The sequence below is a fragment of the Ananas comosus genome, unplaced genomic scaffold (assembly GCF_001540865.1).
Source record: "Ananas comosus cultivar F153 unplaced genomic scaffold, ASM154086v1, whole genome shotgun sequence".
In the NCBI taxonomy this organism is placed as follows: Eukaryota; Viridiplantae; Streptophyta; class Magnoliopsida; order Poales; family Bromeliaceae; genus Ananas; species Ananas comosus.
The window spans coordinates 35,841-51,124 of NW_017893420.1; the positions used below are offsets into that span (position 1 = coordinate 35,841).

The 15,284-nt window shown below is 39.7% G+C and overlaps 1 protein-coding gene across 1 annotated transcript in view; it reads right to left on the minus strand.

The window, feature by feature from the left end:
* The window catches only part of LOC109706005, a 64,386-nt gene that overhangs the window by 32,246 nt on the left and 16,856 nt on the right, over positions 1-15,284 (minus strand). Inside the window, exon 2 of the mRNA XM_020226814.1 lies at positions 8,470-8,549. Coding sequence (XP_020082403.1) covers positions 8,470-8,549 — 80 coding nt within the window. The remainder of the gene's footprint in view (positions 1-8,469; positions 8,550-15,284) is intronic.

Below are 15,284 nucleotides of genomic sequence, written 5' to 3' on the forward strand. Positions count from 1 at the left end.
AAATATATATTATATGTTATTTGTTGGAAATATGGTACTCGTTCTGATATCAGATTTTGAGAATTCACAACTTGCTCTGATATCGACCGCTGTTAATTCAGTATCGATTGTTGACATTCCACAACGAAAGCGTCAAAATTGGATTTTTGTTATAAACCCGTCTTTAAGCAAATACAACCAAAAAAAAGAGAAAAAAATCAAAACAAAAATTACGGATAAAATAAAATTTACTAAATAAGAAAAAATTATACCCGACTCTTTGCTACAACAAAATAGCTTCAACCGGAGCCATTTTTTTCCCTGAGACCTCTTTTTTCTCCCTTATATACACCCGTGCACAAGATGCATGCAACCGGCCTGGCTTTTCAGACACACCATAGCTTTTGGGACACCATGCTCTAGCCGTACACATGTATATATGCTAAGCTACTAAAATGTAGCCTAATCCTAATATAATTAGAAATTCTATTCTAATTAATATCTAAATTTAAATTATATTTAAATACTTATTCTAATCTAACTTAGAATTCAACTACAAATCTAATAAAAAATTATAACATTATTTATATATATAACAGTTTATTTATTATCAAGAGATATTGGGTGAGCGGTCCACGTCGGCCTCTCGTGCGGTCCATCCATGTAGCAATTTTTGTCTAAGTTATTAATGAATATTTTGGAGGACTGAGCTTTCGAAATAACAAATAAACATTAGAAATCCAATAGTTAAAAATAAATAATTAGGTTAAAACAGGATATTAGTCTATAGTATGACAAATAATAATGCTACACATACACCCTAAAAAGGGTATACGAAACACACCCACCCATTCTAGGAAAGGATGCTAGTAAAAACACATCCCACCTTAGGATAGGTAGGTGAATATTATACGCCCATTTTAGAGGTATACACTTTTAAAATGAAAATAAGAACTAAGAATTATTAATTTTACAGTATAACATTTAAATTGCAACACTAAATAAGTTAATTTGGACTTTTATTTAGAAGGGAAATATCGGCAAAATTCTTCAAAACTTCTACTCAATGTTATATAAGGAAATTAAAAAGTTCTTATAGGATTCGGAAAGTAAAAAGTAATTAATGAACTGTCTTTTCTATGTTTACGTAATGTGCACCTATCAACGTTCAATTGTGTCATTTTCCATGTGTTCTGCTAGTAATTAACTACGGCATCTTTTCAGTTTGTAAAGGAATGCTAGAGAGAAAAAGCGGCCGTTCTTTATGTAAGTACTGGCCTGTCTTCCGATTTTAGAAGAACAAAAGGAGCCGTTCTTTACAAATAAGACCGTGATCGCGTAGCTCAACCCAATTTAAATCTTAGGCAAAAGAATCCATCGAATTTTTTATTTTTATGCAGTAATAAAGGTAAAGAAAAATGAGACTCTGCCACGTCCCAAGGGCTAAAATTGAAATTTTGCATGTTTGGGAATGTCGAATTCCCTAGTATTTTAATGGGCAACTTAATTAGGAGACTCTATACTCTTCATTGCCAAATCAAGCAGCAGCTCACTGCTTTTTTCTTGAGTTGACTGCTAAGCACTACGAGATCCTTTTGGCTCGAGTAAAGTACTTCTTGTACCGCCTCTCCGCAATCAGTGATGCGCTGGCTGAACTACGGCCATTTGGCCTAACTTTTCATAGAGTTTTTTTTGAAAAAGTGATTATTATTTAAAAAAATATTTTTTATTAAAAATTATAGAGCGTTTGACTGAGTTTAAATAAAATTAATTTTTCCGAATTAATTTTGAAAAGTTATTTGGCAAAATTTTTTTGATATTTGCGTAAATTAATATTTTTATTAAATTTATTTTAAAATAATTTAAAATATAAATATAAATTTGAATTAAAATTAAAAGTTTTAAATTTCAAAATTATACAAAATTTAAATTTTATATCTTAATTTAAAAAATAATTTAAAAAGTTTAAAAATTTAAAATTTAAATTTTAAATAATTATAAAATTTAAAATATAAAACTTAAAACATAAAAATATAAATATAAATTTAAAAATGGTTATTTGCATACACGTCCCTGCAAATATAGTGAATTGCAGAAATATCCTTGCAAAACGGAAATTCCAAAAGTTGTCCCTACAAAAGTCATAAGTTATGCAGATATGTACCTACTGTTAGAGTCTGTTAGAGAAATTTAGTTAACCACAGTTAAACTACTTAACCACGATTAGTTAATAGTCTGAATTTACGGTTCTACCTTTCTTCCTCATCCTTCTCTTCCTTTTTCCTCTTCTTCATCGCTGGTGAAGAGATGCGGCGGCGGTGGCGGCGGCGGCGGCGACGGCGGCGAACCCTCTCCCTCTTCCTCTTCCCCCGTCTTCTTCCTCTCCCTCTCCCTCTTTCTTTTCCTCTTCCCTTTTTTTCTTCCTCTCCCTCTTCCTCTTTCCTTTTCTTCGTCGCCGGCGAGGGAGAAGATGCGGCAATGGCGGCGGCGAACCCTCTCCCTCTTCCTCTTCCTCTTCCTCTCCCTCTTTCTCTTCACCCTTCTTCTTCCTCTCCCTTTTTCTCTTCCCTCTTCCTCGTCGCCGGCAAGGGAGGAGATGCGGCGGTGGCAAACCCTCTCCCTCTTCCTCTTCCCTCTTCCTCTCCCTCTTCCTCTCTTTCTTCCTCTTCCCACTTCTTTTTCCTCTCCTTCTTTCTCTTCCCTCCTCTTCGTCGCCGGCGAATCCGACCCCGTGTCGCCGTCGTTGTCCGCTCCGACGGCCCGAAGAGGAAGAGAAAGAGAAGGGGAATAGGATACTTTTGGAGGGAGGTATATATTTGTGAAAGCAAAATAGTCATTTCATAAGAAAACTGTTAAAAAATAAACAGTTCACTAACGGATTTTAACCAGATGGACATATCTGCATAACTTAGAACTTTTGTAAAGACAACCTATGGAATTTTCGTTTTGCATGGATATTTCTGCAATTCACTATATTTGTAGGGACGTGTATGCAAATAATCCATTTAAAAATATAAATAATTATGAAATTTAAAACAAAAATTTTAATATTTAAATATATAAATTTAAATTTTAAATTTCAAACTTCAAATTTAAAATTTAAAATTTAAAATTTAAAATCTAAATTTAAAATTTGAAATTTAAAATTCAAAATCTTAAAATCTAAAATTTGAGATTTGAAATTTAAAATTAAAATTTAAAATTTAAAGTTTGAAATATATTTTTAAAATTTTAAAATTTAAATATTGAAATTTTTAAATTTTTAAATTTTAAATTATTTTTTAAATTAAAATATCAAATTTTAAATTTTGTACAATTTCGAAATTTAAGAATTTTAATTTTAATTCAAATTTAAATTTAAATTTAAACATTGAATTTAAAATTAAAATAAAAATTTAAAGTTTGATTCCAAAATCAGAATCATATTTCATGAAGCAGTTTTTTTTTGTTTCTGATTCTGGGCCTTCAAAATCAGTTTTCTTGTAGTGTTTCAGACGTTTGGATTGGATTGGCTGCAGTATTAATGACTGGTCGACACATCTGGAGAGTGTCGGACTGAGTCTGAGTCAATTCTGCACGAAATGGATGCAGAAATGGACTCGGCGCACTCAAATAAGCAAAACTAGAGTTTTGCCAGAATCGGGCATCCAGAACAGGGTTTGGGTCGCCCGGAACTTGAGTGCAGAACTGAGCAGAACTGGAAGCCAATTCGGATCCTAGTTTCGGGTGTCCGGTTGTGGGTCCGAAAATTCACTTCGTGAGTATCGTTTGCGCTGACACGTGGCTGGTGGTAGGTGAGGTCCTCCGAAGCCGGATTTGGGCGCAGTAGACCGCAGGCGGAGGAGGAATCGATGAGGAGTAATTGTATGGCTTGGAGGTTTCGGATGCTCAAAATATGGTTTCGGGCACCCGAAACTGGCCGTTTCTGCAAAGGAAGCAGATTGATGGTGGCTATTCCTGGGGCTTATCTGATCATTCCTCCACACTATAAATAGACGGTATTCGACTCTTTTGAGCTCTTTTCTTCCCTACTTCACAGAGAAGCTCTACTTTGCATTCCCACCCCTCAAAAATTCTCAAATTACTTCAAATTCCACAATTCCAAGCTTGAGGAGTGCTGATTCTACAGATTTCGAGCAGCGACCTTCGGCGTTTTGGCTCGTGTGCGACGTAGAAAGCTCTGTTTGCCACGAAACTTGGTTTGTTGGATTCTAGACTTCAAGATGAATTCGTGGAGCCTAAATTGACAGAATTTGGTTAAGGTTAGCTCAGTCATTTTCGCTTTCCTCTCTGCTGCTGGTGGTTTGAGCTGAATTGAGATTGTTGTGGTTTTCTTGGAGCAATTCTTTGAAGGAGCTGGATTGTGAACCAGAGCTTGTTACTCCAGCACAGCCCACTGGTTTTGGGACCTTCCTTCATCTGATTTGAGCTTTGGAAGGTAAAATTGACATTGAAATTGAGGAAAAATTAAGCTTAAGTGCTGAATTGTTGTGGATTGATGAAATTTTAGTGTTTTGATGTTTAGATCCTTCGAGTAGCCTAGTTGCTGGTTGTGGGTGTTCTCGGCTGAGGCTTCCGGCAACTTCGTGATCTCCTCGCTGCAGTGGACTGAGCGCTAGAGGTGGGTTAATCATCGAATTTTTCTCCTAAGTGTACGCGTAGTTAACATGTATATTTTTAGCAGTTATATATCATGTTTTTAGCTCGAATTCATCGATTAGCATATTAAATGAAATCTGAATTTGGAGCATGCTGTAATAAGTTAGATAAATTATACATGTTGGACTTGAAATTGACTTAGGAGAAAACTAGCGCTTCTACACTGTCATATGTTAAAACTACCAGATTTAGCTCTAGGAGTCGTAGTTTGTTTGTATCACCGCAGTTTGTGGGCGGTGGATACCCAGAATAGTGTAGAATATTTTTACGCTCGTGTTGAGATGTCGAGCTTATTTTTACAGCAGTGTTTAGGTTGTTTCGGACTGTCGGGTGCTGTTGAGGTTGACGGTAGACCCAGATTGCTGTTTTTGCATCAGATTGTGCCTAGGGCATGTGAGTTTGGTTGTTAGACTAGTTGGACCCTGTTTACTTGGATTTTAGTCTGTGAGAGCCTGATTGAGCTCGGCAGAGACACACTTGCATACTCGGTTAGGTAGCGCCCACGAGTGCCACTCCGGAGTCGGGCTTTGTGCGTTTGCGTTGGTGTCGTTGTGTCCTGGTTGGACTTGCTCTCCACGGACTGCTTAGTGTGGAGGTAGCTGTATAGCTTCGACAGGCGGGACCGGTGTGCTCACAGTCCCTGGGACCGGTATGTTTACAGTCCCTAGTGAGATTGGGCCAGAACTTGCCTTATTCTACAGATAGCAGTGTCGGATCATGATAGTATAGCAGCATGTAGCTGTAGATTGTTTCCAGTTCCCTTACTATCTTTTGAGCATATATCCGTAGACTTGGTGGGTGAGCTGATAAGTTTGAGGGCGGTACCCATTGAGGACTATTTGTTTTTGCAGTAGTTCTCACGCCCAGTTGTTATCCCTCTTTTCGCAGAGCCTTCTTCGTCGGCTGCTGCTGTGGCGGAGACAAACCGCGGAAAGGAAGTCGCGAGTTAGATCCTTTCCGGGTTGTTGCTGAGCTAGAGACGCACCCACTTCAGGTAGTATCGGTCTTGTTGGAGTTCTTGTACATATAGATATTACAACTCGCTGGTGCGAGTAATTTTTTGTACCTGGCCGGATACTATGCATGTATAGTGAACTTCTGTTTTTAATTATGGTTTATTCCTTTCTAGCAGTTCTATACTACTGGTTGTAGTGTTGTATGATTACAGGTACATGAACAGCTTCGCTTCGTATACAGAAAAAATTCCTATGTATACGGCGGGTCTGTTAGTGTGCCTAGGAAAACGAGGAATTCGGGACGTGACATTTCTGATTCTGACAAATAGAATCAGATTTTAAAAATGAGATTGCCAAACGCTCTATTGAGCCGAAAATCATTTTTCAACCCAAAAATACTTTTTAAAAGCTAGGCCAAACACCCCCATCCATACAAATCAATTTGTGCAGGTGGGCCGTAGCTACTAATAGCTAGCTTTTGGGTGTCTACTAAAGTATTGTTTGGTTCGAATAAAAGGTTGTTCTTAATTAGTTATTCTTATTATAAATACAATTCTTGAGACAAATAGAAACTAGACTAATTTTGTCTTTCGATAAGAATAGGATTATTTTTGAAAATGAAAAAATAGTATTTTTATAGCTAGATTTGAATAAAAGGGAATAACTGTAATTAATTATAGCGTTAAAAAAATAATATTTTTCCTAATCAAAATATTAATTGAGTAATAATTTAATAATCTAATTAATTAATCATTCATGAATACTATTAGATAACCATAAATAATTTAATCAATTAATAAATTAATTGAATAAATTAATTAGTTAATTAGTTAATTAAAAAATAAATAGATTAGTCAAAATGCTAATTTGCTCAATCAGTGTAAATATTGGTTATTGCATAAACACACTAAATAATTAATTTTTTAATTACTCAATTAATTATAAATAATAAATTTATTGCTTAAATAGTTAACTAAATATTTATTAGAGCAATATTAAATCAAGCAGTTAATAATTTATCTAGTTAATTAGTAAATAAATTAATATATAGCACATGAATTAAATATATTTTATTATTAAATTAGTAGTGGTATAAGTGGAGGAATTGTTGTTCTACCAAAAAGGTAGAACAACAATTTAACCCTCTTAACAGGTTATTCTACATAACCCGTTAAGAGAGGAACTAGAAAATTTTTGTTTTCGGGAACAAGGAGGGGAATAATACCCTTATTCCCCTCCTTGTTCCACAACCAAACAATGCCTCTGCTTAAACATTTGAATTTCTAGGTTTATGGTTTCCTCATATAGTGCTAGCAGGTGCTTTGTACTAATGTCGTGCAGGCATAGGCTCACGGCCCTAATGTCAGTGGCGGAGCTGGCCATGTGCCCTATTGGCTTCCATGTTGGGGCATGTCAGGTTTGACAAACGTTGGCTTCCACGTCGGGGCATGACAGGTTTGACAAACGTGCTTACGTCTACACCAATGCTCCTCTTGACTCTTGAGTCACCAAATTTCGCTATCTCTAATGGTCATTCATAGGTAACGCCAAGCCTTTACACATCCTTTTTGCAGGATTGAACGTGACTTTTACAACAAAACCTTCCCACTTTGGACTAAGATTTAACTCTCACAACAAAAATAAGATCACTCATTGGATCACTTAGAAAGCCAAGTAATTACAAAATAAAGCACTGGTAAAGCACTGGTAAATCTCTAGCCAAAATCTCATAGAATAGAGTGATTATGAGGCCAAATCCCTATTTGTCCATTTGAGCAAAAATCTAGAAAGAGTCAGACCCAAAAGCTAGTTTGCAGTTGACCTTTGCTGACCCCGCAGTCAACCGTTGGCATATATAACGGCTCGTTTTTATGTCCTGAGACTTCGAGGCACTTTACAGTCAATCAGGAAACTCAAACGGCTGGCCGGACTGCTCCTCTATCGACCTTGGATCAACAACGGTCCACCGTTCTTCGCAGTTTGACCAAATCAGCACAAGTTGACTATTTCAACCCATTTTGACCAATTCCCCCAGTTTGACTTTCAGCCTTCATTAACCACTCGGAATGTTGACTTCCAGAAATTCCAACACAAATTGATCGTTCTTTCAATTACAAAAATTATTAACACTTAAAAAGAAACGTTAGAGCCGAGTTCCACATTTGTTATCATCAAAACAATTGACTGAAACTTTGGGCTTAACACTTCCTTTTAGACGATTTATCCTGAGATAACTTATTAAGAGGAGAGCTAGAGTTTGTCATAGTAATGGGAGGAAAAAAGAGAAAGGGCCCTTGTTCCCACCTTATTCCCAAAATCTAAGAGGCTATTTATTGACCCAGTGTACACTATTTGATCAAATGGTAGAGATGAATCAAGTCTGAAGGAGAGCAGCACTGCAACAAGCCTTAAAGCCACATTCTTTTTGCTTCACTTTCTCTTTTCTTGCTTAAACAGTCATGTGATCATCCATTTCATGCAACAATACGAAAGCTTTTATCCTACCCAAAAGGTTCCACCCTAGAACCCACTTTGGGGGGACTAACTAGGTAGTGCCCTTTCTTTTAACTTCATAACAGAAAACCTTTAAAAGAGAGTTCATGCCAATATTTGTGTATAGAAGCTTTTCCGTACCAAATTGACAGTTCTCAGGCTAACTAAAGCAAAATGTGATTCAGATATCCATTTCCCTCATTCTGTTTTATTATTCAATAAAAGTATAGATTTCTTGTTACAGTAAACAAAACTTTGTCCAACTTGAATGATGCTAAATCAATTATTGTAGTTAATTTGTAAGTTATCTTTTCTACAGAGGTATAAATAGTTTACCAAACAACGCAATTTGTGAATAAATAAAAAGCAAAGTCATCAGTACCTTTGCCGACACATTGAATTTCATTGACAAAGAGGTCAGAGGCCTCACATTCTGGATTCTCAAAGGGGTCTTCACATATCCTACAATAAATGAGGTAGTCATTTAAAAAAGAAAAAAATTAAGAATGAGTGTTTAAACAATAGTTATTGCACCAATTGAAGAATATAATATTATACCAAGCAGAATTAGTTGCAGAAATGCTCTCTCAAGCTACACATCTTTCCTCTTTAGATGTTAGTCAATCAACATAAGTATTATCACAAATTTGGAAAACATAGAAAACATCAATAGATGAATAGTATATTGAGAAAATGTTCCCTCGAACTTGATTCTTCTCCTCTTCAAAATGCCAGTCAGATTAGAGTTTAGTGCACCATTTACTAACTTTGATATGAACCAATATAGGATCCCGATTTTGATATATTAGTTCTAGAGTTGAATGCCAAAGCCATATGGAAATAAAGAAGTTCAACATTAAAAAATACTAATACAACTGGTAGGTCACAGAGAATTACTATGGTGGGTTTTATAGAAGTTGTTAAGAATTGCTTTAAGTTGGTAGTTACTAGAATATCAAGTTTGAAAGAGGTGTTTGAATTGAAATAGATCAAATTCTAAGCTTTCAAAAGTCAATTAGTGGTGTCCTAATAGAGTAAACCACTAGGCTAGCCTAGTGGTTGTGTTGTTACCTGGAATGATGTTTAAGATGTTGGGGGTTTGATCTCCTCCGCATGTTCATTTCATGAATAGGGCTCAAGTTCCCAACTTCCTAGGTAATATTAGCATAGGTACTAGGGGGGTACTAGGGGGTTTTATGGAAGCGGGGCCTTACACGGAATATAGTAATAGCTAAAAAAAAAAAAGAAAGAAAGCATGCACACACACACAATAAGAGAGTTGAATTAGGAAACATGTGAATGGTACAATCGGGTGCCACAATGAGGGAAAACCAGAACTAAACTCCCACGAATGTAGTGAGGAAATATGCCAAAAGCGATGAATCGTTAACCATCTTCAGAAAGGAAGTGAACCATTCACAACCTTCTAAATTTTAGTTGAAAGTGGTGAATCATTTACCGCCTTCATAAAGATGGGAATGATTCACCATTTCTAAGTTCTTCGTGATTGTAGAACGCAGCGCAAGTATTCTTTCGTACCTTTTGCGGAAGTGACACGCTAGAACACGATGAGCCCAGATCATAGAGGTTGATTCACGTATCCTCGAATCGTCCACGAAGGTCTTCTAATGCTCCGAAACTACGGTAGATCGAACTACAAACGAGCACGACCTCTAATCCACCATTCAAGACCCTCTAGAACAATAGGTTAATGGAGGATGTGGTTTCTCTCTCTCATAAGACGACTCACAAATTACTCACGAATTTGTGAGTAGTTTGTCTCTATTTTTTTTCTTGTATTATTTATTGTCATGTCTTATGAGAGATAGCCCATATATTTATAAGGGATCATGAAACTCTAATAGGGAAGCAAAAGATTACCCCTAATCGGTTTATTATTATTATCCTAATATGGTTAGAATGTATCTCTAATTAGCTTTCCAATTTAAAAGCGAGGTTAATCCTAGTCCAATTAAACAACATAATAACCGTCGAATCGAGTCCAATCATGGGCGCACCCGATTCGATTTAACCGAATGCCAACATCTCCTACTTGCACATGACGGGATCGATACCATCATAACCACTTCCTCAACATTCACCACTGTTGATTCCATTCATATAGGAAAATGAACAATGCGACCGCCAAGTCAACCTGCATTTTGGGAGTTCTATACTAGAAACCGCATAGGGCCAGCATAGAGACACCAACCCTCAAAAGAGAATATTAGACTCATGATGCCCTAGACCATTGGATTACATTAGGTTCAGCATCTCTAATCCCTCAAAGAGCCATGCTAACCTCTATTGTGCACATTATGACACTATATTCATAATTGTCTCGCTATGCTGAAGCAACACAACTTGTCGATAATGATTCAAAGTGTCTCAATGTAATTCAACTAGTCTTCCTTGAGCCCTCATGCCAATAAGTTGAGAACTGATTGCTTTCCCAGCAATGCCCCGTAAAGCCGCATCACTCATAGCCATAGGAAACATGCCAAAATAACAATATCAATTCTTTCACCTAATGACATAGCCGAAAGTCATTAAGGGCATCTGACATAAATAGGACATCGCCTCAAAATGATGTCCATAACAACTCACACAATGAGGAAGCAGGGATCCATTCACTCATCTCAGCTAACCCATAGGTTAAGGCCAACTCACCAAACCAAATCCCTCAGTTGGGGAGAATTCCGCTACAACCTGCCGGGACCGTCTGCTGGGGAGAATTCTGCTACCGTCCAGATGTGACAACTCCGAAGCTCACCGCTTGAGATGGCGCGACCACCCTCAAGCTAACCAGACTATATGTGAGTATGATCCAATCCTCTAACCTTGAGGATACCATGCCAACCAATGTCATAACACTCGGGGTGTACCAACCCCTAACATTCAATGCTACAAAGTGCTAATAAACTCATTTAGTCATAAATTGCCCTGTGAGCAAATGCCCAAAGATGGGCTGTGCATAACTTGGAAAGTTGAGGGGGTTTTTGGCATATATGCATCATAAGGATGGATTGGGAGCTACTCCTCCCTCTCACTCTCTCATTTCCTCTAACCTAAGCCTAAAACCTAATAGCTCTCTCTCTCTCTCTAGAGCTCTCACTCTCTCTCTCTCTTCAAGGTGGAATAGGGAGAGGGAGTGGTGGAGATTGAGGCTTGGAGGAGGATTATCGCCGTCTTCATCATCTTTTCAAGCTAGGAGCTAGCTTATTGAGGTGAGCTCAAAGAGCTTCCATGGTAGATTTCTAGGGTTAGTTCTATATGCTCTAGAAATGGTTTTGTTGGAACCCTATGATGCTAGAAAGTTGCTAATTGCATGAATCTAGGGTTTTGACGTAGTGTTTTGCAATAGTCACAAATCTAGGGCTCCTAAATGGGGTTTTTGCTAGATGATGGGTGTTGATCTAAATCAATCGTGTCTAAACCTAATTGATAGGTGTTTAAACGCGTTGGCGAAGACGGTTCGACAATCCGTCGTGTCGGTGTTGAGATATCGGCAAAAGGGACGGTCGAAGCTTCGTTTCTGCCTGGGAGGTTGAGACGACGTCGCAGGTTCGCCGAATCGGGTTCTTAGAGTTGCGGCATCGCTAGAAGGTGGGGGGTGCCATCCCGAAGCAACCGGGTTTCCCTTTATGTCTTAGTACACTATTGATCTTGCATCTCTTATATGTATGCATTATAGGATTGTATTGCATTTCCATTCCTTATGCTTTCCTAGTTGATATCATAGTATAAGGTGAATACATAATATAGTGGATAGGTAGGGATTGGGTCTTGATGTTGAAATCCTAGTGCTGAGATGAGAGATGAACTTGATGGTTATGTAGAGACATAACGAGTGGCATGTAATAGTGTAAATAACATGACGAGTGGCATGATAACTTAGTGTAGAGAAAACACTAATGAACTTGAGGATAGGTGGATTCCCTAGTTGTGAGATATTGCATGAGAACCTAGTGTAGTTGAGACACTACGGCATTGAACTTAGGGATAGATGGATTCCCGAGTGGTTGATTGACCCTAGTTGATAGGGTATCCTCAGTTGACGAGGATTGGATTATACTCACATAGTCTGTTACTTTAGCGGTGGTCGCTCCACCTATTAGTGCACTCCGAAGGCGGTCACACGAGGGGCAGAGTCGTTGTCCTGCAGACAGTCTCGGGTGGGGTAAATGCTGGGTAGCTTCCCACTTGAAGAGACTTGAGATGTGAGTCAAGGGCAAACCTTTGGGTTAGCTAAGTGATTGAGTAAACAAATAAGTAGCATTGTTTCTTCGACATAGTAGCATGATAGTTTACGTTTGTACTATGTAGTTCATGCATTCATTACCGTTGATTGAGGCATAGTAGTATACTTGTTGATTTCCTTGCTATGTCGTCATATTTCATACCTATCTATCTATCTGTTTATGCCTGCTTAGACCTAGTGAGAAGATCGGCGGAGTCGGCGGCCGAACCTACTGGGAACTATATTTACATAGTTCTCACCCCACTTTGTTGCAGGGCCGAGTTCGAACGCTCCGGCCGAGGATCGCGATAAGGGCATAGCGCCCTAGTAGTGGCTTTCCTTTTGCATTAGTGACACCCTATGTACATGAGTGTTAGATGATATATAGGTGGTGAGATGCTTTTGGAGAGCTGTGGATGATCATGTAGAACTTCACATGTATGTTTAGGGAGATATAAATGTAATCAAATGATTTAAATGGTTGAATGTGATATAATAGATAGAATTCTCTCTTTCGTTTACTTGTATGTATACTTGTGCCTTGCTCTTTCTTGTTTAGCGCTTGTGGCGCTCCTTGCTAGATCAGGTACGTATATTAAGCATTTCCTGGGCGCTTGATTGTACTTGATCTTGTTGTTGAGAGTTGGGCGGACAGGGGAGGTGCTGTCCGTTCGGCGACTGTTCGACGCGCCCGAACCGGACCAAATCGGTAGCGGTCTCGAGGCGCCACAGAAAAATAGTATCAGAGCATAGCTAAGAGCAAGTAAAGAGAGAGTCTAGGACTGACCTAGGAGACCCTAGGATGGAAACCTTAAGGCTATAAGTGCGTAAGTGAAACGTGAACCTATACGGGTGGCGGAAGTTGATCGATTGGGTCGAAGTTGAAGAGTGTTTCTAGTGTTGACTAGAGAAGGATTCAAGTGATATGAGTTCTTAACTTGACGTGGTTACGTTGGCGGCCGACGACATGACGCTAAGAGTCTGGAATGAGTACACTTGTGTACTTCCGCCCGATTTCATTGTTGAGTCGTTTTGTATCGTAGTTATGACAAGGTTGCTGTGTTAAGGTGGCTAACCAAGTTGTTGCGTTTTAGGAGCTAATGTCCCCAAGACGCTACATGCGTAGATCCGTTCCGGCACCGCCTCCTGAGGTGCCCGAGCAAGCTGGGTGTAGTGAGGTGCAGGAGTTACGGGCGCAAGTGACTGCACTAGCCGGTGTGGTGCAACGCCAAGAAAGCCAGTTCGAGCGGCTCTAGGAGCTTATGGAGCGGCAAGTGGCGGAGGCGGCCGCGACAGCGACCGAAGGCCGTGATCCGCCCGCACCCTCGGCGCGCGCGCATGAAGCGGCTTAGGGTAAGGGCATAGCGGCGGTTCCGGTGGCGGCACGTCCACCGCCGGCAAGTATTCCTCTGGCGGCTTTGGGTTCGACAACACCCAATGCGACAGCGAGGAAGTGGGGCGAGAGCGTGTATTGGCGGCTCTCATTCAGTTCAAGAAATTCAACCCACCTATCTTTGAAGGGGAGAAAGTGGAGCCGTCGATGGTGGAGTCATGGGTTGACTCGATGGAGACGCTCTTCGAGGACTTATACACCTGGGAGAAGGATAAGGTGCACCTCGCCACTCGTTGTTTAGAGAAAGCGGCTAAGGTGTGGTGGAAGCGGGTGAAGCGGGATTGGCCTTCTGACCTTCCGCCTATGCTCTGGGAGTTTAAGAGGACGATGTTCGCAAATTATTTTCCCGACACAGTGAAGCGGAAGCTACAGGAGAAGTTTCGCAAGTTGAGGCAGGGGGATCGTTCGATGGCGGACTACAAACAGGAGTTCTCCCACATCATAGATTATGTCCCGGAAGTTGTCCGAGATGATCGGGACCGGGCCGACTGGTTCTTGCGAGGACTTTGGCCGGGGATTTATAAGGCCGTGCATGTCACGCCCCGCGCCCGCTACCAATTTGGCACGGCTCGGGCGCGTCGAACAGACGCCGAACGGACAGCACCTCCCCTGTCCGCCCAAGGTTCAACAACGAGATTGTGCACAAGAATTTATCCAGGATATTAAATTCAATACATACACAATCAATGGGCACAACCAGTGCCAACAATAAAAGACCAAGAATCCACAAGCATACACGAGTGAAATAAAGAGAGTTTACTTACTATTACATCACATTTGCATTCTTTTTACATTTACATTTTTCCCAAAATGAATACATAATCATTTCTCAAATACATATGTGGCTCTCCCAAAATATAAAGCATCTAGATACAAAATGGTACTCTAATGCATAAAAAAAAAGCTGACTATCTACTGCTCGGGCGCTATGCCTTTGCCGCGAAACTCGCTCGGCACGCCCGCACTCAGCCCTGTAATGAAGTGGGGTGAGAACTATCTTCCATAGTTCCCAGTGGGTTCGGCCGCCGACTCCGCTGATCTCCCCACTAAGTCCAAGTGGGCAAAAGTAACAACTAGATAGATAGATAGATATCCAAAGCAGTAAATGACATAATAGAAAAACTATGCTACTATGCCCATAATCACAAGTAATGAATACATGCATCATTTAGTAAAGGGTTACTATCATGCTACTGTATCCAATCATGTCCAATAAGCGATGTTCAATGACAATGCTATTCTTTCATTTACCCAATCTTTGGCGAATCCCTTAGGTTCGCCCTCGCCTCACATCATTATCCCGTAGGGTAAGGAGACTCAACTCGCTCTCGAACCCGGGATTATCTGCGGACATCAACTCTGTCCCAATCGCCCGACACTCCGGAGTACTCGACGACATTGATGGCTATACCATCCCAGATGGTTATACCACCCCAAATAAAAGACCGTGAGCTTGATCTATCCTCTCCATGTGAGGACACCCTACGAACTAGGGCCAACAACTCTCTCAGAACTCGCCTATTCTGACATTCATGCACACGTGCTTAGCTATAATAAGTTCTTT